The sequence below is a fragment of the Mirounga angustirostris genome, unplaced genomic scaffold (genome assembly GCF_029215605.1).
Source record: "Mirounga angustirostris isolate CCGP_5_RB_7025 unplaced genomic scaffold, mMirAng1.0.hap1 SCAF_14, whole genome shotgun sequence".
In the NCBI taxonomy this organism is placed as follows: domain Eukaryota; kingdom Metazoa; phylum Chordata; class Mammalia; order Carnivora; family Phocidae; genus Mirounga; species Mirounga angustirostris.
Genome location: NW_026991722.1, coordinates 63,464,090 through 63,486,840, shown reverse-complemented (window position 1 = coordinate 63,486,840; position 22,751 = coordinate 63,464,090). Strand labels below are relative to the sequence as shown.

Below are 22,751 nucleotides of genomic sequence, written 5' to 3'. Positions count from 1 at the left end.
GGGGCCCCGAGAGACCAGGGAGGGTATAGGCTCAGCCAGCAGTGCAGTGTCTGCTTTCCCTCCCAGCAGCTTGCCTTCCCATGCAGGAGCAGACTCTGGTCCCTCTGTACTCGGGAGCCTCTGGGTCCAAGGAGAAAGGAGCAGCTTCTTCAAGTGGGAAGATGGTTGGAAGGAGCCATGGGGGCCATGGAACAGGCATAAAGGACAATGAAGGCAATGACACCAGGGCTGGTCAGTGCAGAGGCTATGCTGAGAATCAGGTGGTCATTTGAATAGAGCCCAGAGTGCCCAGAAGAGGAGCGGGAGATTGGCTCTGATACTGTTGCACCATGAAAGTAATGGCCCGCTCAGACACTGACCAGGCATTTGGGAGCTTGAGATAAAAGTGATAGAGGAGAGGTTTTTTTTGTTTGTTTTAAAGGTTTTATTTATTTATTTGACAGAGAGAGACACAGCGAGAGAGGGAACACAAGCAGGGGGAGTGGGCGAGGGAGAAACAGGCTTCCCGTGGAGCAGGGAGCTGGATGCGGGGCTCGATCCCAGGACCCTGGGATCATGACCTGAGCGGAAGGCAGATGCTTAACGACTGAGCGACCCAGGCGCCCCTAGAGGAGAGGTTTTTATGAAATTAGGCTTCTGAGCTCTTCCAGGCTCTATGCCACTCGCCCATTCTCTGCACCTCCCTTAGCACACAGCAACCAAGCCATATAGGATGTAGTCTGCTTCTTGGAATTGTAGGAGTCCTCTTGAGGTGGCTTTGGGACTCAGCATGTGTGTGTGTTGGCACAGAACTTTTCTGATTCCTGGGGAGCATATCCCCACCCCCACGACTATGAATCCACCATGACACAGAGCTCATTGCATAGCCAGTGAGGTGGGGGCTGAGGGAGTTAGAGGTGGGCTGGGCCAGCTTCCTACAGAGGGTCCAAGGGCTTAAGTGATGTCCTCTTGGGGTTACACTCCACCTTGAGGCCATAGGGGCTCAGCAGCCCTTTGCCACTATCAGCCGAATTCAGGGACATTGGTCATAGACTCTTGCAGTAGCCACACAACCAGCAGGTGCTTAATGAAAGGAGCATTTGTGATGAGACTTGACCTTGCAGTAGATGATGTCTTGGAGCTAAAGCTGTAGTACACTGTCCCCAGGACTTGACTCATCTCAAAATTGCTTATCTGATCAGGATTTGTTCTCCTTGGAGAATAGCCTCTGGAAACCAGCATGGGAGGACTCTCCCTTCAAGTCAGCTGCTGCATCTATGACCTTGGTGCAGGACCTCATATTCTACTCTGTAGTGTGATCACGCCTATTTTCGTATACAGATCTTCAGTGTGATCTCTTTATCTAGCAGTTCCTCTGTCCAGCAGTATGGAGGATCTGAAAACCTTCCTGCTGCTTAGTACTCTGAAATGGTGGATGAACTGCAGTATATATCCTTAAAACATGTAACTAGTTCATGAGAAAGTAAGGGAAGTCCCCAGGAGCCAAAATCTAAGGGTGGTGAACAAAACAACCAGAGCAGCGGGCAGCACCACACTGTGGGTGTTGGGCTGGGGGTTACTGACACGGTGGGTGACCTTGAGTTTTAATGGCCACAGAGATTCAAGACGGGGCCTTGGACCTGAGCCATGTAGGGGTTTAGAACTAAGATACTACCCTTAAGTCAAGCTGCTTGAGAAAGTACACCTCCAGTGAGGGAGAGGACAGAAAAAACCTGAAGGGCAGCATGAGAACATGGCCAAAAAGTTGAAATGTCTCAGCCAGTCCTCAGGGTTAGGAAAACAGACTGTATATCCATAGACCTGCCCTCCTGTGGACTGGGGATGTTTAACGCTACCCAGGTCATCTGGAAACCAAGCGAAGAAATGAACACAAAAGGAGATTTTGGCCTAATTAACACCCAGAGGCACTTGGCAAAACTGATGCAAACTCCCCCTGCCAACGACATTTCCCTGACCCCCCAAGATGTACTGCATTCCCACTGATGAAGCACAGTCAAAAAGGGACTCAAAATCCAAAGGAACAAAACACATGAAGAAACAGTGCATTCCACACAAATGTCAGGAGAAATAATGAGCAGGTTAGACCTTTTCATAAATTTGATCATATATCAGAGAATTGCCAGATAAAGACAGATAAATAAATACGCTTAAATAATCAAAGACATGAGAGATAAAACAGGAAATGTGAGGAAAGGCTAATTTACCATCCCTTACACATAAATTAACCCAAAGATGGATCAAAGAACTAAATGTAAGAGCTAAAACTTTAAAACTCAGAAGAAAACAGATGTAGATATATATGATCCTGGATTAGGAAACTGTTTCTTAGATATACCTAAAGCACAAGCAACTAAAGAACTAAACAACTAAAACCAACTAAAAGAATTAGGATCCAAAATGTATAAAGAACTTAAAATTCAACAATAGAATTAGTTAGAATAACCCAATTTAAAAATGAACAAAGGATTTGAATAGAAATTTCTCCAAAAATATACAGATGACCAATAAGCACATAAAAAGACTCTCAATGTCTTTAGTCATCAGGGAAATGCAAATCGGAAATCACAATGAGATACCACTAGGATGGCTATAATCAGAAAGTCATAATAAGAAGTGTTGGTGAGGGGGCGCCTGGGTGGCCAGTCAGTTAAGCGTCTGCCTTCGGCTCAGGTCATGATCCCAGAGTTGGGATAGAGCCCCATATTGGGCTCCCTGCTCAGCAGGGAGCCTGCTTCTCCCTCTCCTTCTGCCTGCCACTCCCCATGCTGTGCTCTCTCTCTCTCTCCCTGTCAAATAAATAAATAAATCTTAAAAATTAATATATTAAGAAGTGTTGGTGAGGATGGGAAGAAATCAGAACCCTCATAAATTGCTGGTGGGATTATAAAAGGGTTCAACTGCTTTAGAACACAATCTAGCAGTTTCTGAAATATAAAATAGAGTTATAAACATACAGTTACCATATGGCTCAACAATTTCATACCTACATATATACCCAAGAGAACTGAAAACATATATTCATGTAAAAATTTGTACACAAATGTTCAATCAGTATTACTCATAATAACCACAAAGTAGAAACAACCCAAATGTCTATCAGCTGATGAATGGATAAACAAAATGTGGTATACCCATTCAATATATTATTTGGCAATAAAAAGTAGTAGAGTACTTATACGTGCTGCCACACATGCAAGCTTTGAAAACATGCTAAATGAAGGGAGCCAGTCACAAAGGACCACATGTTGTTTGATTCCACTGATAATGAAATGTCCAGAATAGACAAATTTACAGAGACAGAAAGTAGGTTAGTGGTTGCCAGGGATGAGGGGAGGGAAGGTTGGGATGATTGCTAGTGGATACAGAGTTTCTTTTTGGGATTATGAAAATGCACTGGTGTTAGATAGTGGTGGTGGTTGCATAACCTTACAAATACACTAAAAACTACTGAATTTTATACTTTAAAATGATGAATTTTGTGGTATGTGAATTATGGCTCAAAAGGAATAATGCACCATCAAGAAAGACCAGACAGGTTTGGAAATAAACCAAAAATTACATACATACATTTATTTATTTATTATTTTTTAGAGAGGGGATGGGGAGAGGGAGAATCTTAAGCAGGCTCCACGCTAGGCTTGGAGCCCGACGCAGGGCTCAGTCTCACAACCCTGAGATCATGACCTGAGCTGAAATCAAAGAGTTGGACACTTAACTGACTGAGCCACCCAGGCGTCCCTCAAAAATTACTTTTAAAAAAGAAAAATAAAAATCATTGCAATTGAGACAGAACAGAGAACATTAGAAACAGCAGATAAGACCAGCTGAACAGAGCATTACATCTGAGGAACTGGCTGATGCAGAGGTGAGGAAGTGAAACTTAAGGAGGAGAGGCTAGAGATAAGAGGGCAGACAGTAAGGACAATGTGTACCTAGCAAGCGTTCCCCCAAAGAGGGCACGCTGTGGGGTACTTGTCAAGAGGAAGTAGCTGATATTTTACAGGCTTAACTCAAATGTTGAAACCTCAGTTTGGAAATGGAGTGAGTTCTGAACAGAATAAGGAAAACTAAACCCCCACCTTACAGAAACTAAGAGCACCGTAGACAGAAATTTCTTTTTTGTTGTTGTTGAGGAAGGCACCCCACGTTTGTCTAATAGGTTTCCATGACCTTTGTCATACTGTTTTCTGTCTCTTGGGGAATACAAACCCTGATTGGGGAAGCACATGGAATACCCCTTGAATTAGGCTGCTAGAAAGGAAAGTCTTGACAGCATGATCTGGTGCCACCATGACTGGCCCCTCAGCAGCTGTGTCCCTAAGGTCACACAGGACCTTTCAGCCTCACTTACAGCTCCAGGAACGACTATAGAATAAGGGAGCATCAAGTTTGTCATTCACTTGAAATTGGCAGTGAGTGAGCATTCACTTAGGGCTGATTTTCCTGCCTCTAAGCAGTTAGGAGCATTTGGTGAGACTCCCAAGAGCCTGGTGCTAAATTCTAAGGAGTTACGTTTAGATCCTCATATGAGGAAAATAGAATAAAATAAAGCACAGTATCTTTAATAAAAGCTTTACAGAAAATGCAACTTTTTTTTTTAAAGATTTTATTTATTTATTTGACAGAGCAAGTGAGCGAGCACAAGCAGAGGGAGAGGGAGAAGCAGGCTCCCCACCTAGCAGGGAACCCACTGCAGGGCTCAATCCCACTGAGCCAAAGGCAGTCGCTTAACCAACTGAGCCACCCAGGTGCCCCAAAATGCAGCTTTCTTGATATGGCTGTTTCTTGTAACCCTTTAAATCACCCATCAGTGGAGGTCTTCCTTTGGGGGCACAGTGTCATGCATAGTTAGGAGCAGCACTCAGAACCATACACGTTAAGTCCTAACCCCCCACTTTATGGTGGGGTGATCTTAAGACACACAGTCTTTCGCAGCCCATCTCCCCCCTAGGCAGAATGGCTCTCTGAGAAGCACCTGACTCATAGGAGATATATCTTGAGGACTGAAGAGTAAGGGACTGCCTGTAAAACCATATCTTGATCCTGGTCTCACAGTGAGCAGCACATCAGTTCTGCTATTACTCCTTCATTATACTTCATGGTGGTTTGGCAATTTAGTCTCTGCAACCTGACTGGTACTTCTTTGCCAAGAGTGTTAGGTGAGTCTGGGGGCCTAATGCTAGCCTCCCAGGTGCAGGGTGGCAGTCCTAGTTGAACCTGTGGGTGGGTCCTCCACTCCACCCTGCCTTAGGGCTATGTGTCAGGGAAAGGCACAGAGCAGGGGTTCCAAGTTGGCCTGTGCAGGCAGAACCTAGGTTGGAGCCCATTTGTAAGTGAGGCATCTCTGGCCAGCTGTGCTCTTCCTAAGCAGATATCTGGATCTAGAGGACAACTGCTATAGGTCCATAGCCTGGTGCTCGTAGGAGTACTAGTGATCTCTGGTACGGGCCCACACAGGCTGGGAAGTGCAGTTTTCAGTGGGTCCCTAGCCTTAGGAGCCCTGAATGGGATGTCAGGTAGAGGCAGAAGGTGGGGAGACTACTGAGGGCTCTCCAAGAAGTCTCAGCCATAGAGAGTGGTGCAGCCTGAGCTAGGGCTGTGCTAAGCAAAGTGAAGTTCATGCACTGGTACTGAGCTTAGAAAGTGATCAAATAATTTTGAAGCTTATATGATAGTTTGACATTGCTATGACATTCTTACTGTATTTTATAAAACTATACACAAAAGTCTAAAATTTTTTGAAAGGATTTTGGGAAACACTAATGTAGTGTTTCTAGAACATCAAGCTACACCCAGAGGTGGATGTTTTGCCCTTCTGTAGGGCATCAGAGGAATCGGGAGCAGGCTCTTTGGTTTCATGGAGAAGAACTAGGAGTTTCTGGGTTTTCCCAGTTCTGTACATGGGTACAGATAGAAAGAGTTCAGGATTTGTAGACCCTGGTGTGCCTGTCTACCTTTCTATAACCTAGGGTTACCAGTAGGAAGAACAGCAGAAGACATTGCCCAAAGGAGGGGCTAAAATTGCATACCAATAAATTAGATAAATGAAATGGAGACAGTCCTAGAAAGACATGAACTACCAAAACTAACACAAGAAGAAATAGACAATCTGAATAGACCTATAACAAGTGAAGAGTTTGAATTAGTAATCCAACAACAACCTACAAAGAAAAGCCCAGACCCAGATGGCTTTACTAATTTATTCTACCAATCAATTAAAGAATTAATGACAATTCTTCATAAACTCTTTTTTTAAAGATTTTATTTATTTATTTATTTGACAGAGACACAGCGAGAGAGGGAACACAAGCAGGGGGAGTGGGAGAGGGAGAAGCAGGCTTCCCGTGGAGCAGGGAGCCTGATGTGGGGCTTGATCCCAGGACCCTGGGTTCATGACCTGAGCCAAAGGCTTAACAACTGAGCCACCCAGGCGCCCCTCTTCATAAACTCTTAAAAAATAGGAGAGGGGCACCAGGCTGGCTCAGTCAGTGGAGCGTGTAACTCTTGATGTCAAGGTTGTAGGTTCAAACTCCATGTTGGTGTAGAGATTACATAAAAATAAAATCTTTAAAGAAAAAAAAAATAGAGAACATTCCCCAACTCGTTCTATGAGGCCAGTATCATCAGGATACCAAAAGCAGACAATGATATCACAGAAAAGAAAACTACAATATTTCTTATGAATAAGGACACAGAAATCCTCAAAAATACAACAACATATATATATTCTTCTTTAATCATATACAACGACTAAGACTTATCCCAGAATACAAGGTTGGTTCAACATATGAAAATCAGCTGATGTAATATACTATATCAATAGAATAAAAACAGACACCCCATGATTGAATCTAGCACCCATTCATGACCTAAACAAATAACAAACTAGGAGTAGAATGGACCTTCCTCAACATGATAAAAGGACATCTTTGAAAAACCCACATAACTAAGATCATACTTAATGGTAAAAGACTGGATGTTTTCCCCCTAAGGAAAATGAACAGGAACAAGACAAGGGTGTCCACTCTCGCCATTTCTTTTCAACATTGTACTAGGGTTTCTAGACTAAATGACTTCAAGGTTGCAAGATACAAGATCAATATACATTTCTATACGCTTGTAAAGAACAATCAAAAAAAAAAACTTAAGACAACAGTTCTATTTACAGTAGCACAGAAAAAAATAAAATGTTTAGAAATAAATTTAACAAAAGAAATACAGCATGGGGTGCCTGGGTGGCTCAGTTGTTAAGCGTCTGCCTTCAGCTCAGGTCATGATCCCAGAGTCCTGGGATCGAGCCCTGCATTGGGCTCCCTGCTTGGCAGGAAGCCTGCTTCTCCCTCTCCCACTCCCCCTGCTTGTGTTCCCTCTCTCGCTGTCTCTGTCAAATAAATAAAATCTTAAAAAAAAAAAAGAAATACAGCATAAAAATTATACTTTGGAAACTACAACACGTTGTTGAAAGAAATTAAAGACCTAAATAAATGGAAAGACATTCCATTGAATGTCTTGATATTGTTAAGATGGTAGTAGCCCCCAAATTGATTTACAGATTCAATGCAGTCCTTTGCAAAATTCCATCTGGGAATACATGTGGGAAGTCAAGGGCCCCCAAATAGCCAAAATAGTCTTGGGAAAAAAAGAGCAAAGTTGGAGAACTCACACTTCCTGAGTTCAAACTTTAGTACAGAGCAGTAATAAGACAGTGTGGTACTAGCACAAGGATAGACATGTAGATCAGAAGAACAGAACTGAAATCCCAGAAATAAACTCACATGTCTGCGGTCAGTTGATTTTCAACAAGGGTGCCAAGACCATTCAATGGATGGAGAAAGAAGAGTCTTACTAACAAATGTTGCTTGCATATGTGTTATCCACATATGCAAAAAAATAAAGTTGGATCCTTCACACTGCATATAAAAATTAACTCAAAATCAATCAAAGAACTAAATTTAAGAGTCAAACTACAAAACTCTTTGTGACTTTGGATTTGTTAATGGATTCTTAGATATGACAGCAAAATCACAAGTAATCAAAGAAGAAATAGATAAATTGGATTTCGTTAAAATTTAAAACTTTTATGCTTTAAAGGAAACCATTAAGATGGTGGGGGGGAAAATGGAGAAAATATTTGCTAATCCTATATCTAATAAAGGACTTGTGTCTAGAATACAAGTATTCTTACAACTCATACAACTCAGTAGTAGACTAATGATGCAATTTTTAAGTGGGCCAAGGATTTAAATAGGCGTTTTTAAAAATATGATATACAAGAGGTGTCTGGGTGGCTCAGTCAGTTGAGCATCTGACTCTTGATTTCAGCTCATGTCATGATCTCAGAGTCCTGGGATCGAGCCCCGCATCAGGTTCCATGCTCAGTGGGGAGTCTGCTTGGGATTCTGTCTCTCTCCTTCTGTCCCTCTCCCTGCTCACGATCTCTCTAAAATAAATAAAAATCTTTTAAAAAAATATGATATACAAATAGCCAATAAGCAAATGAAAAGATACTCAACATTATTAGTTATTGGGGAAATACAAGTAAAACCACAAGATTCTACTTCATAGTGCTAGGAAATCAAAAGATAAATACTAAGTGTTGGCATCAATGTGAAGAAATTGGGACTTTCATACACTGCTGGTGGGAATATAAAAAGGTACAGACACTTTGGAAAATAGTCCGGCAGTTCCTTAAAAAGTTAAACATAGACTTAACATTTGACACAGGAGTTTCAGTCCTGGGTAAAAACACCCAAGAAAAATGAAAACATGCCTACACAAATAACTTTTATATGAATGTTCATATCAGCATTTTTTACAACAGCCAAAAGCTTGAAACCAACCAAATGTTTATTACCTGAAGTATGGATAAGCAAGGTGTGGTTATCCATACAATGAAATATTACTCAATCATAAGAAAGGAGTAAAGTACCAATACAGTCTACAGCATGAATAAACCTTGAAAACATGCTAAGTGAAAAAACCAATCCTGAATATTTCATATTCTGTGATTCCGTTTATAGGAAGTGTCCAGAATGGGGACATCTATGGCAATAGAAAGTAGATTAGTGGTTTCCCAAGCTGTGGTGAATAGGAGAATTGGTTAGAGGGGAGGGGTTATAACGAAGAGGTACAGGGTTTCTTTTTGAGATAATGAAAATATTCTGAAATTGCTATTGTGATTGTTGCACAACTTTGTGAAGACACTAAGAACTATTGAATTGTATCCTTTAAATTCATGAATTGTATGGTATGTGGGTTACATCTCAGTAAAGCTGTTCCCAAAAATACACACATTGCACACATACATATATACATGTACACATACAGGTATACACGGATTGCAATGGAGAAGTACAAGAAAAGGCATGAGATACTGTGTTTCTATGTCAGCAGCACCTAGGACTTTTTTTTTTTTTTTTAAGATTTTATTTATTTATTTGACCGAGAGAGAGAGAGCACAAGTAGGCAGAGCAGCAGGCAGAGGGAGAGGGAGAAGCAGGCTCTCTGCTGAGCAGGGAGCCCAATGCAGGGCCTGATCCCAGGACCCTGGGATCATGACCTGAGCCAAAGGCAGACGCTTCCTTGTCCGAGGAAAACAGCTGCATCCTCGAGACGTACTGGGAAGCAAGGGTTTTGGGTGAATGTGTTAACCTGCCTCTAGACTTCCAGCCTACCTCCGGTGCCCAGCCCAGCCGTCCCTGCTGCAGCCCAGCTGTCCCCACAGCCCACGTCCTTCTGTCCTGCCCGTTTCTCCTGCCTAGTGGGCATTTGTGCAATTCGGGACTTTATTTCCACAAACTGACCCTTGTATCAGTAGTCTTGAGATTTAAGGACCTTCCTTCAGCTCTGAACAGCTTTTCCCCTCCATTCCAATCCAAAGATTTAACATGAACCTTTCCCTTTGACTTCTTTGTGGGTGGCTTCTTTGCTGTTGACATTCTCAGTCCTGTTACCTTTATGTCTCCAATGGTGAAAATCAGTCAAATCAGTCCAATAAAATACGAACTAAGTAAAAACAAAAAACAAAAAACAAAGGCAGACGCTTAACCTACAGAGCCACCCAGGCGCCCTAGCACCTAGGACTTCTAAGTGGAGTTTTTTATAGGCTTTTGTTTTGAAAGCTTCCCAACCTTCAGCAACATTAAACATCTTTGTAGCCTTCACCTAGATTCACCAGTTTTTGTCACTTTTGCAAGTTTTGATTTTACTTTTACTCTACAACACACATGATGGAAACACAACACTTCTTCCTGCTGTGAGAGACGCTTCCTAAGCAAGGATGTTCTCCTTCATAATCCTATTCACACTCCAGTAGGTATTTAGTCCTACACTTTAAAGTTTTTTTTTTTAATTTTTATGAAGTACTGTCCATCATTTAGAGTTTTCTCTTTGTGCTGTACAGTTGTATGCGTTTTGACAAATGCGTAATGTCTTTTATCCAGCGTTATAGCATCATGCACAGTAATTTCACCTCCCTAAATATCCCTTGTACTTCAGCTATTCATCCCTCCCTTCCTCTTACCTGAACACCTGACAATCACTGAACTTTTTCTGCCTCCATAGTTTTGCCTTTTCTAGAATGTTGTATAATTGGAATCATACTGTATATACCCTTTTCTGATGGGTATGTTTCACTTAGCAATGTAATGTTCTTACATGCATTTTCATGGTTTGATAGGTCTTTTCTTTTTATTACCAAATAATATTCCATTGTATGAATGTACCACAGTTTGTACGTACTACCATAGTTTATCCATTCCCCCATTGAAGGATACCTTGATTGCTTCCATTTTCGGGCAGTTATGTATAAACATTATATAAGGCTGCTATGAACATTCATGTGTAGGTTTTTGTGTGAATAAATGTTTTCAACTCAGTTGGGCAAATACCTAGGAGTGCAATCACTGGGTTGTGTGGTGAGATTAGGTTTAGCTTTATAAAAAACTGCCAGACTGTCTTTCACAATGACTGCATTTCCACCAACAATGAATGAGTTCCTTTGATCCACATCCCTGTCCACATTTGTTATAAAAGTTTTTTTAGATTTTAGCCATTCTAATAAGTGTTGAGTGATCTCTTATTGTTGTGTTTATTTTCAGTTCCCCGATTTTCACTTCTAGTGTTGACCATCTTTTCATATGCTTATTAGCCATCTGGATCTTCTTTGGTGAGGTGCCTGTTTACATCTTTTTATTTTTTAGATTAGGTTGCTTGTTTTCTTACTGTCAAGTTCTACAAATTCTTTGTATATTTTGGATACAAATCCTTACTCGGATAATGTGATTTGCAAGTACTGTCTTCCGATCTTTGGCTTGTCTTTTCATTCTTTTAACAATGTCTTAGAGCAGAAACTTCTAATGTTAATGAAGTCCTACAGAACCAGATTTTTTCTGTCACGGATTGTGCTTTCAGTATTGTATCAAACACTCATTGCCAGCATAGTCAATAATATTGTAGTAACTTTGTATGGTGACAGATGGTAACTACATTTACCATGGTAAGCACTGTAATATAAAAATAAATTTGCCAAACCCAGGCTTATTAGACTTCCTACCATGTTTTCTTCTAAGTTCTTCATTTATAGTTTTGCGTTTTACACTTAGATCATTTTGAGTTAATTTTAATGGGAGATGTAAGGTATGTGTCTAGATTCTGTTTTTGCATGTGGTTGTACAGTTGTTTCAGCATCATTTGTTGAAAAGACTATCCTTTCTGTGCCTTTGCCTTAATCACAGATCACTTGATTATATTTGTATGGATCTATTTCTAGTGTTTTATCTTTCCATATAAATTTTAGAATCAGTTTGTCAATATATACAATATAATTTCCTGGGACTTTTATTGGGATTCCATTTAATCTCTAGATCAAGTTATGAAAAATTGACATCTTAACAATATTGAGTCTTCTGGGGCACCTGGGTGGCTCAGTCGGTTAAGCGTCTGCCTTTGACTCAGGTCATGATCTCAGGGTCCTGGGATCAAGCCCCACATCAGGCTCCCTGATGAGCGCAGAGCCTGCCTCTCCCTCTGCCTCTGCTCCAACCCCTGTTTGGGTGCGCACTCTCTCTCTTTCAAATAAATAAAATCTTTAAAAAAAATAAACTTTAAAAAGTATATATTGACGGGGCGCCTGGGTGGCTCAGTCGGTTAAGCGGCTACCTTCGGCTCAGGTCATGATCCTGGAGTCCTGGGATCAAGCCCCGCGTCGGGCTCCCTGCTCAGCGGGGAGTCTGCTTCTCCCTCTCCCTCTGCCTGCCTCTCTGCCTACTTGTGCTCTCTATCTGTCAAATAAATAAATAAAATCTTTAAAAAAAAAAAAGTATATATTGAGTCTTCTTATCCATAAACATAGAATATCTCCATTTATGTAGATCTTTTATTTCTTTCATCAGAGTTTTGTAGTTTTCCTCATATGAAATTTAGACATATTTTGTTAGATTTATATCTGATTATTTCATTTTTTGATGCTAATGTAAATAGTATTATGTTTAGAATTTCAAATACCAGTTGTTCAATACTAGTATGTAGAAAAGCAATTGACTTTTGTATATTAACTTTGTATCCTACAGCCTTGCCATAATTGCTTATTAGTTCCATTTTTTGTTGTCTTTGATTCTTCGAGATTTTCTACAAAGACAATTATGTCATCTGCAAATAGAGACAATTTTATTTCTCCTTCCCAATCTTTATGCCTTTTATTTCTTTCTCTTACTGCATTAGCTAGGATTTCTAGTACTATATTAAATAGAAGTAATGAGAGGGGACATCCTTGCCTTCTCAGTCTTATGTGAAAGCATCTAGTGTCTCACCATTAAGTATTATGTTAGCTATAGTTTTTTTGTGAATATCCTTTATCAAATTGAGGAAATTCTTCTCTAATCCTGGTTTGCTAAGAGGTTTTTTTTATCATGAATGGATTTTGGATTTTGTCAAATGCCTTTTCTGCATCTGTTTATATGATGATAAGATTTTTCTTCTTTAGCTTTATTAGATATGATGGATTACATTAATCACTTTGAATGTTGAGTTAGTATGCATATCTGCATATAAATACCATTTGGTTGTTGTGTATAATTCTTATACATTGTTGGATTCAATTTGCCAATATTTTGTTGAAGATTTTTGCATCTCTGTTCATGAGGGATACTGGCCTATAGTTTTTTTTCTTGTAATGTCAGTATCTCGTTTTTATATTTGGGTAATGCTTGCCTCATGGGTGTTAGGAGTTATTTCCTCTGCTTCTCTTTTCTAGAATATATTGTAGAAAATTGGTATAATTTCTTCCTTAAATATTTGGTAGAATTCACCAGTAAAACTGTCTGGGCCTGGTATTTTTTTTCTTGGAAGGTTATTAATTGTTGATTCATTTTCTTTAATAGGCCTGTTCAGATTAGTTATTTTTCCTTGTGTGAGTTTTAGTTGATTGTTTTTGTTTTTTTTCAAGAAACTGGTCCATTTCACCAAAGTTATCCAATCTGTGGGTTTAGAATTATTCATAATATTCCTCTATGTTCCTTTTATTGTCCATGGGAGCAATAGTGAAAGCCCCTTTTGCATTTCTGACATTAATGATTTTGTGTCCTCTCTTTTTTTCTTGATTAGCCTGGCTACAAGTTTATTAATTTTATTGCTCTTTTCAAAGAACCAGCTTTTTATTTCATTGATTTTTCTCTGTTGTTTTCCTGTTTTGAATTTCATGGATTTCTGCTCTAATTTTTATTATTTCTTTTCTTCTCCTTGCTTTATATTACTTTACTTATTATTGCCTTATTATTATATTACTATATTGCTATTTGTTATTTATTTGCTTCTGCTTGCTGATCTTTTTCTAGTTCCTAAAGGTAAAGCTTAAGGTTTTTATTGCAGGTCTTTCTTCTTTTCTAAAATATGTATTCTCAGGGCTCCTGGATGGCTCAGTTGGGTAAGCAACCGACTCTTGATTTTGGCTCAGGTCATGATCTCAGGGTTGGGAAATTGAGCCCCACATCAGGATCCATGATCATCAGGGAGTCTGCTTGAAGGTTCCCTCTGCCCTTCCCCCCACTCTCACTCTTGCTCTCTCTCTCTCAAATAAATATTTAAGAAAAAATAAAGGAGTTGTCTGGGTGGCAATCGGTTAAGTGTCTTACTCTTGGTTTTGGCTCAGGTGGTGATCTCAAGATCCTGAGATCAAGCCCTGTGTTGGGCTCCACGCTCAATGTGGAGTCTGCTTAAGACTCTCTCCCTCTGCCCCTCCCCCCAAAAATAAATAAATAAATCTTTAAAAAATAATAAAAATAAAAATATTTTCTGCTATAAATTTCCTTCTAAGCACTGTTTTCACTGCATCCCACAAATTTTGATAAATTACATTTTTGTTTTCATTTAAATATTTTTACATTTCTCTTGAGACTTTTTCTTTGACCATATATTGTTTAGAAGTGTGTGGTTTAACCCTCCGCTTAGGGGTTTTCCAGGTATCTTTCTGTTATTGTCTAGTTTAATTCTGTTGTGGGCTTAAAGCATACTTTGTATGTTTTTTATCCTTTTAAATTTGTGTTGTTGTTGTTTTAAGATTTTATTTATTTATTTGACAGAGAGACACAGCAAAAGAGGGAACACAAGCAGGGGGAGTCAGGAGGGAGAAGCAGGCCTCCCGCTGAATAGGGAGCCCGATGAGGGGCTTGATCCCAGTACCCTGGGATCATGACCTGAGCCAAAGGCAGACATTTAACGACTGAACCACCCAGGCGCCCCATTATCCTTTTAAATTTGTTAATGTTTTATGACCCAGAATATGGTCTATCTTAGTGAATATTCCATGTGATCTTGAGAAGAATGTATATTCTGCTACTGTTACATGAAGTATCTTATAAATATCAACTAAATTCAAATGAATGATAGTATTGTTGATTTGATTAATTCCTTATTGATTTTCTGTCTGCTGGATCTGTCAGTTACTGATAGAGGTAAATTGAAATCTCCACTTACAATTGTGGAGTTGTCCAGTTCTCCTTGTGGTTCTATCAGTTTGCCACATGTATTTTGATGCTCTGTTGTTAGGCATGTATACATTAAGGATTGCTATGTATGTATACATACGTATACATAAAGGAAAATTGGCCCTTTTATCATTATGTAATGTTCCTCTTTATCCTTAATACTTTTCCTTACTCTGGTGTCCACTTTTTCTGAAATTAATATAGCTACTCCAGTTTTCTTTTAATTAGAGTTAGAGTGGCATACAGGCATATGCTAGAGATATTACAAGTTTGGTTCCAGACCACCACAATAAATCAAATATTGCAATAAAGCAAGTCAAATGAATTTTTGGTTTCCTAGTACATGTAAAAGTTGTAGACTGTAGTCTCTTAAGTGTGCAATAATAGCGTTATATCTAAGAAAACAATGTACATACCTTAATGGAAAAAATACTTAATTGCTAAAAAATGCTAACCATCATCTGGGCTTTCAGCAAGTCATAATCTTTTTGCTGGTGGAGGGTCTTGCCTCAATGCTAATGGCTCCTAACTGTTCAGGGTGGTGCTTGCTGAAGGTTGAGGTGGCTGTGGCAACTTTAAGACAATGAAGTTTGCCACATCAGTTGACTCTTCCTTTTATGAACAATTTCTCTATAGCAGTGCCATTTGACAGCATTTATACACAGCAGAACTTCTTTCAGAATTGGAAGTCAGTCCTCTCAAAGCCTGACAGTGTTTAATCAGCTAAGTTTATGTGGTATTCTAAATCCTTTGTTGTCAGGGCACCTGGGTGGCTCAGTCGGTTAAGCAACTGCCTTCAGCTCAGGTCGTGATTCTGGAGTCCCAGGATCGAGTCCCGCATCGGGCTCCCTGTTCAGTGGGGAGTCTGCTTCTCCCTCTGACCCTCCCCCTCTCATGCTCTCTCTATCTCTGTCTCCCTCCGTCTCTCAAATAAATAAATAAAATATTTTTTATTTTTTTAAAGATTTTATTTATTTATTTGAGAGAGAGAATGAGATAGAGAGAGCATGAGAGGGGGGAGGGTCAGAGGGAGAAGCAGACTCCCCATTGAGCAGGGAGCCCGATGCGGGACTCTATCCCAGGACTCCAGGATCATGACCCGAGCCGAAGGCAGTTGCCCAACCGACTGAGCCACCCAGGCGCCCCTAAATAAAATCTTTTTAAAAAAAAATAAATAAATCCTTTGTTGTCATTTCAACAGTCTTTACAGCATCTTCTCCAGGAGTAGATTCCATCTCAAGAAACCACTTTCTCTGCTCCTCCATGAGAAGCAACTTCTCATCCATTCAGGTTTTATCATGAGATTGCAGCAATTCAGTCACATCTTCAGGCTTCACTTCTAATTCTAGGTCTCTTGCTGTTTGCACCACATCTGCAGTAACTTCCTCCACTGAAGTCTTGAACCCCTGAAAGTCATCCATGAGGGTTGGAATTTACTTCTTCCAAATTCCTGTTCATGTTGCTATTTTGACCCCTTCCTATGAATCTTGAGTGTTCTTAGTGGCATCTAGATGATGAATCATTTTCAGAAGGTTTTCCATGTACTTTGTCCAGATCCATCACAGGAGTCACTATGTATGGCAGCTATAGCCTTACAAAATGTATTTCTTCAATAATAAGACTTGAAAATCAAAACTACTCTTGATCCATCATGGCCTGCAGAACAGATGTTGTGTTAGCAGTCATGAAAACAACATTAATTTCATCTGCCTGATGAAACAGATGTCCGAAAGCCATCTCTATCAGAGGTCTTGGGTGACCAGGTGTATTGGCAATGAACAGTAATATTTTTAAAGGAATCTTTTTCTGAGCAGTAGGTCTCAACAGTGAGCTTAAAATATTTAGTAAACCATGCTGTAAGCAGATACGGTTTCATCTAGGCTTTGTTGTTCCGCTTATATAGGGTAAGGCAGAGTAGATTTAGCATAATTCTTAAGGCCCTAGGATTTTTGGAATGGTAAATGAGCATTGGCTTCCACTTCAAGTCACCAGCTGCATTGGCCCCTAACAAGAGAGTCAGCCTGTCCTTTGAAGCCAGACATTGACTTCTCCTCTCCAGCTGTGAAAGTCCTAGATAGCTTCTACTTTCAATACGAGGCTGTTTGATGTATATTGAAAATCTGTCGTTTACTGTAGCCACCTTCACTAATTAGCTAGATCTTCTCAATAACTTCCTGCAGCTTCTACATTAGCACTTGAAGTTTCACCTTGCACTTTTAGTTATGGAGCTGGCTTCTTTCCTTAAAACTCATGAACCACCCTCTGCTAGCTTCAGACTAGTTATTCTAGTCCTATTGTACCAGAGCCCTGTTGAAATGGTGAGTTTTTTGGGGAGGAGAAGCATTCTATTATCTCATGATTAAATCTTGTTGTTGTTGTTGGACCGGTGACCCTGGGCTATGACCTTCAGAAGAATCCCTTAGCCCACCCGTGCGTGTGTGCGTGCATGTGTGGGCTAGGCTATAGGTGGTTAACTGCCCTGCTGCTGAGTCACATGGGGTCTAGTAGAGTAGTTTCCCTTGAAGGCAGGCTTTTGTTAAGGAGAAGGGAACTCTGGGTGTATTTCAAATGGTTCATTTTTCCTCCCCTAGCCCAAAGCACACAGGGGATTTTTCCATCCCTGATCTTCACCCATGACAGCCTGTTAGAGCTCCTGGAGGTAAAGCTAACATAAATGTGGATACCCTCCTGCCACTGGACCCCCAATAGTTTTAACTTACAAGCCAGCCCACGCTCAGCCTCCAGCAGTGTACCAGTTACTTTAAGTCTTCCTACCAGTTAGGGCTCCAGGGCCTTCAGCTCCAGGTGAGCTCTAGCTTTCTGTCTTCACCTGGTATCTCTGGTTTCCAGGGTGGTAGTTTGCCTTGTGACCTTACTTCTCTGATGAATCCAAGAAAAGTTGTTGGTTTTCAGTTTTTCAGCTTTCCTCTTTGAGAATGGGAGTGACAACTTCCAAGCTCTCCGCATGTTGGAGCAGAAACCAGAAGTCCTTTTTTACTATTTTTATTTATTAACTTTTGGTGATGAGTATGGATTTTATAATTATTTTAAACTTAATAGTCATATGGAGTAGGCCATGGATGTCTGCGTTTGTACAGGTTGAAAGAGCAAAACCTTGTGAAAGAGCTGAGGCCCCGGGACCTCCTGGAGAGCAGCAGTGACAGCGACGAAAAAGTCCCTGTGGCCAAGCCTTCCTCGCTGTCCAAGCGAAAACTGGAGCTTGAGGTGGAAACGGTGGAAAAGAAGAAGAAAGGGCGGCCTCGGAAGGACTCTCGGCTCATGCCTGTGTCTCTGTCTGTCCAGGTGAGGCCAGCAGGCCCATGCGGTCTCCCCCAGCCCAGCTCGTGAGCTCAGTGCTGGAATGCGCACATGCCCGAGTAGGATAAGAGAGGCCGTGCATGCCACTGTGTGCCTCATCAGTGTGGAAACAGTTGGCAGAGACATGCAGGCCCCCACACCTGCCCTCAGCCTACTCAGAGTCCTTGAGCAGTTCCCTGGGGTCAGCTACTCATCTGGAAAGTGGGGGTCTTTATAGCCTTCATCTGCACTTTTACCCTCACAGAGTAGGCAGAAATGCCTGGGGAATTGGCCTGGCCTCACCACTGGGTGACTCACCTTTACCTGACGTTGCCCTACAGTGCTGGGGCGGGGCTCAGAGACATTTCTGCTCTTGCAGTCCCCAGCTGCCCTGACCGCAGAGAAGGACGCCGTGTGTTTGTCTGTACCAGCACCTGCACTGAAACTGCCCATGCCAGGTCCCCAGAGAGCATTCACTCTCCAGGTGAGCAGGCTTCCTACCTCTGCACACTCTCTCCACGCTCCCCCTCTGTGTAAACCCTGAATTGTCACTTACTTAGGGCTGCTTTTCAGTGGCTCTCCATCACTTCCCACATCTGGGGAAGTTGTAGTTAATCAAGGCCAGATCACTAGCCTCTTCCTCAGGGATTCCCTTGCTGCCCCCACCTCACATTTCTCTCCTCTGTGCTTTGCCCTTACAGTCCTGCTGCCATCTTCTGGATGGCCAGCCCCTTCAAAACTTGTTTCAGGTATTCCCTTCTGGAAGCCTCCTTGAGCTCCACACTCAGCCCTGGGCAGCCTCAGGCTTGGTGCAGTTGGACTGCATGGTAATGGCCTATCTCCCAGTCAGTTTGCTGGCCCTGTCCCCTTCCCAGGACCCAGCAGAGTCGTCATCAGGGCTATTTGAGTTCTTGGAGTAGAGCTTATGACCATGTGCTTGTTCAAAACACAACTCTAGAACAAAGAATCCATTATGCCCAGAGGCCTTCCATTCATTCCATCTAGCACCTGACCTTGGACATGCCACAGGTTCACGCCTGTTGTTCCTGAGCTCAGGTGCACGTCCTCAGGAAACCTTCTAGGACCCCGCACACAGGTCACTTTCCACTGGGCACACACTGCCCCACGCAGGCTGGTCCTAATGGGACACTAGAGAGCCAATGTCAGCCCCTCCCACCACAAGTCTTTCTGGGCCTAAGGATAGGGACCCACGTGGTTTGTTCCTGTTGCTGTTGTGCATGGAGACAGGGCGCACAAACCCCCTTCCAAACTCTAGCCACTGCCTCCCCACCCCCACCCCGCCCAGGGGCTTTCCCACTGAGTGCTGCTTGGGACTGTTCTTGGTTTCCAGGGGTCTATGAAGGGGCCTATCTCCCAGTCACATCCAGCCCTCTGCCCCAGTTCACCCGCTTTTGTGGCCACACAACTGCAGACTGTTCAGCTGTTCTGCCTGGGTTTTCCATATGGGGATATCCAGTCCATCAGCTCCTTAGGCATGAGAGATGAGGCTGAGCAAGCTCCCAGCCCTCTCCCTGCCCTGGGGGCCACACATCCAGACGTCTGGCCTTCTTGTCCCACCCTATTACTGCACACATTGCCACCCTCCTGTTTACCAACCAGTTCTGTCTGCCTCTCTGTCTTCCTCCTGCTTTGGGGTCTTTGATCATCTCACCTGTCACATGACCCAAGTCTCAGTGGGCCCACCATCACCTGAAAAGACATTGTGTTTGCTTTCCTCTACCCAGGTGAGCTCCGATCCCTCCATGTACATTGAGGTGGAGAATGAAGTGACTGCCGTGGGAGGTGTGAAGCTAAGTCGTTTGAAGTGTAACCGGGAAGGGAAGGAGTGGGAGACGGTACTCACCAGCCGGATCCTCACTGCTGCCGGCAGCTGGTAAGGGCAAGAGTCTTTGCCCAGCCCAGCTTTTAATGTCAGGGAAGCACCAAGTGCTATGCTGTGTGACCTTGTTACTGTCTGAGGCGGGAGGAATTGCCCTACATGCCAGCTTCCAGAGGCCTGTACCATGCCTTGCCCTAAGCTAAGCGTGTGCATGTCTTCTCAATCCCCACAAGACCTAATAAAGTCACCATCATTATCACCATGTTACAGGTGGGAAAACTGTCTTAGAGGGTCAACCAAGGCAGGATTTCCACCCAGATGTTCTGATTCCCTTATTTGGCCAGATTCCTAAAGTCTCAGGTTCCAGGCTGAGCTCTGTCTGGCTCTCTGACATGGGATCATTGTTTCTCTGGACCCCCATCTGGGGAAGTCAGGATGGATTTCTGATTGTCCTGTGAGTCCCCAGCCTAGCCCTGTCCATATTCTGCACTTTGAGAGGACACCTTAATTCAGTGGTTAGTCCCCCAGTGTCTTCCCATGGACTTTCAGCCATGATCCCCTAGAGCTGTTTTTATATGTGCTTGATCTGGAAAGAGGACCAGCATTTTCCTCAGGTGCCTGTTGAGGCGTAGGACCTTCAGTCAGGTCCATGTATTTGATACTCTTAAAAGGATTTTACAAAGATAATTGGCTTAGATACAATCACTTTGACTAGACCCATGGGCCCTGAGTGAGTGCATGGTGTTGCACCTAGAAGGAACCATCATTCTGTACGTCCTTTTCATTCTCTGCCAAGATGAGCAAACTGAGCTTCCTGATCCCAGGCGCCCACAAAGGACAAATAGGCCTGTGTGCTGGGTGTTGCTGTGGGCTCCCCCTGGATCAGCATTAGTGTGAGCTCAGAAAAGCTCAAGCTGCCCCTGAAGGGAAAGAGAACACATTCTCTTTAATCAGAGGTCTCATTTAGGCTAGGCTGCATCAGCCCTGCTGCCCCGGTCCTTGGGCAAGCCCTCGTAGCAGGCACGGGGCAGGCACAGACAGAGGGAAGGCTCTGCATTTCAGGGCTGCTGCCTCTGCCACAGCTCCCGATGATCATGACGCCTGTCCCCTCTGTGCCTTTTCAGTGACGTGGTATGTGTTGCCTGTGAAAAGAGGATGCTGTCCGTGTTCTCCGCCTGTGGTCGCCGCCTCCTCCCTCCCATCCTCCTGCCGTCCCCAATCTCCACTTTGCACTGCACAGGCTCCTACGTCATGGCGCTCACTGCTGCAGCCACGTTGTCTGTCTGGTGAGAGGCAGGCCCGGGGTGGGGCAGGCTCCAAGCAGGATGGGATGGGGTTGTGCAGGTCCCCTCTCACTTCAGGGATAGGGAAGGCAGGAAAGGGGGCCACTCGGCAGACATGTCCTTGGGCCCTGCTGGCCTGGGCATCTTAACGCCTAAGGAGGCCTGAGCAGTCAGTCACGCATTGCTTGTGATAGCCACCCTGCGTTGAGGGAGGGAGAGTGTGCAGTGGAAGTGGCGCAGGCTGCCTGCCCCTGCTGCCATCCTGATAGCAGCAAAGCTCATGACAGATCACACAATGCCTAATTGCATGTGCCAGGGTCCAGAAAAGGGATCTCGGCTACCAGAGCATGGCCACACTTCTCCCAGAGTTGGCATGGTGTTGGTGGCAGGCCCCACAGCTCTGTTGCCTAGGCCCTCTCCCATAGACTTGTGCAGAGGTAGCGTAGTGACACATGGGGAGTGGAAGCCCTTTCCAGCGCAGAGCCCCCATCCTGGAAGCAAGGGCTGGGTGTGTACCAGGGACCATGGAGTGGGGTCTGATCACCGAGGCACATTCTGGTGCTTTTACCCCAGCTGCAGAGTAAGCTGTTCCCTGTCTCCCTCCTAGGGATGTTCACAGACAGGTGGTTGTGGTGAAAGAAGAATCTCTACACTCCATCTTGGCAGGTAACCTCAGCAGCAGACCACCCCTTGTTCCCTGGGGTGGGGGCAGGACAGCTTGGGTTCCTAACATGAAAGCATCCTGTTCAGCCTAGATGGAGAACCAAGCTCTGGGCCCAGCCCGAAGCATTTCGTGTTGTAGGGGATGTCGTTATGTTGTAGGGGATGTCGTTACATGGTAGGGAGATGCGTTCTCTCCAGGGGCATATTTGAATGGGTCCCTAAGAGGTGACAAACAGCTTGTGGATGACAGTGAGACCAGCATGCGCAGATTAGAGCAGTGACTGCCTAGTTACACGTCAGTGTTAAGATACCTGTTGCTGGGACTGTGGGAGCTGTGGTTTGCATTTCTCCTTAGGTGCATATGCAGGCACCTGCTGTTCAGAATGCACCCAGGACCCGTTCTTGTGTTGTCTCCCCAGGAAGTGACATGACAGTGTCACAGATCTTGCTGACACAGCATGGAATCCCAGTGATGAACCTGTCTGATGGGAAGGCATACTGCTTTAATCCCTCGCTTTCTACATGGTAAGTAAGCCAGCTCCTGGCCCTGCCCTTCTGGGAGAGTGTCCATCTGAGCTGGAACGAAAGCAGTCAGGCCTGCCTGGCCCAGCTTCTGACAGTCAAGCCCTGGAGTGGATGCTGTGGTGGCAGCCCTGCTGGTCTCTGTCCACTAGAGGAGAGCAAGAG

General features: G+C 43.2%; 1 protein-coding gene across 5 annotated transcripts in view; it reads left to right on the top strand.

Moving 5' to 3' along the window:
- Positions 1 to 22,751, top strand: part of LOC123852796 (protein HIRA) — an 89,815-nt gene that overhangs the window by 49,188 nt on the left and 17,876 nt on the right. For all 5 annotated transcript variants that reach the window (XM_045887114.3, XM_045887116.3, XM_054510382.2 and 2 more), the window contains 6 exons: positions 18,080 to 18,284; positions 18,658 to 18,762; positions 20,024 to 20,172; positions 21,243 to 21,404; positions 22,009 to 22,067; positions 22,484 to 22,589. In XM_045887114.3, the coding sequence (XP_045743070.1) occupies positions 18,080 to 18,284; positions 18,658 to 18,762; positions 20,024 to 20,172; positions 21,243 to 21,404; positions 22,009 to 22,067; positions 22,484 to 22,589 (786 nt within the window). The remainder of the gene's footprint in view (positions 1 to 18,079; positions 18,285 to 18,657; positions 18,763 to 20,023; positions 20,173 to 21,242; positions 21,405 to 22,008; positions 22,068 to 22,483; positions 22,590 to 22,751) is intronic.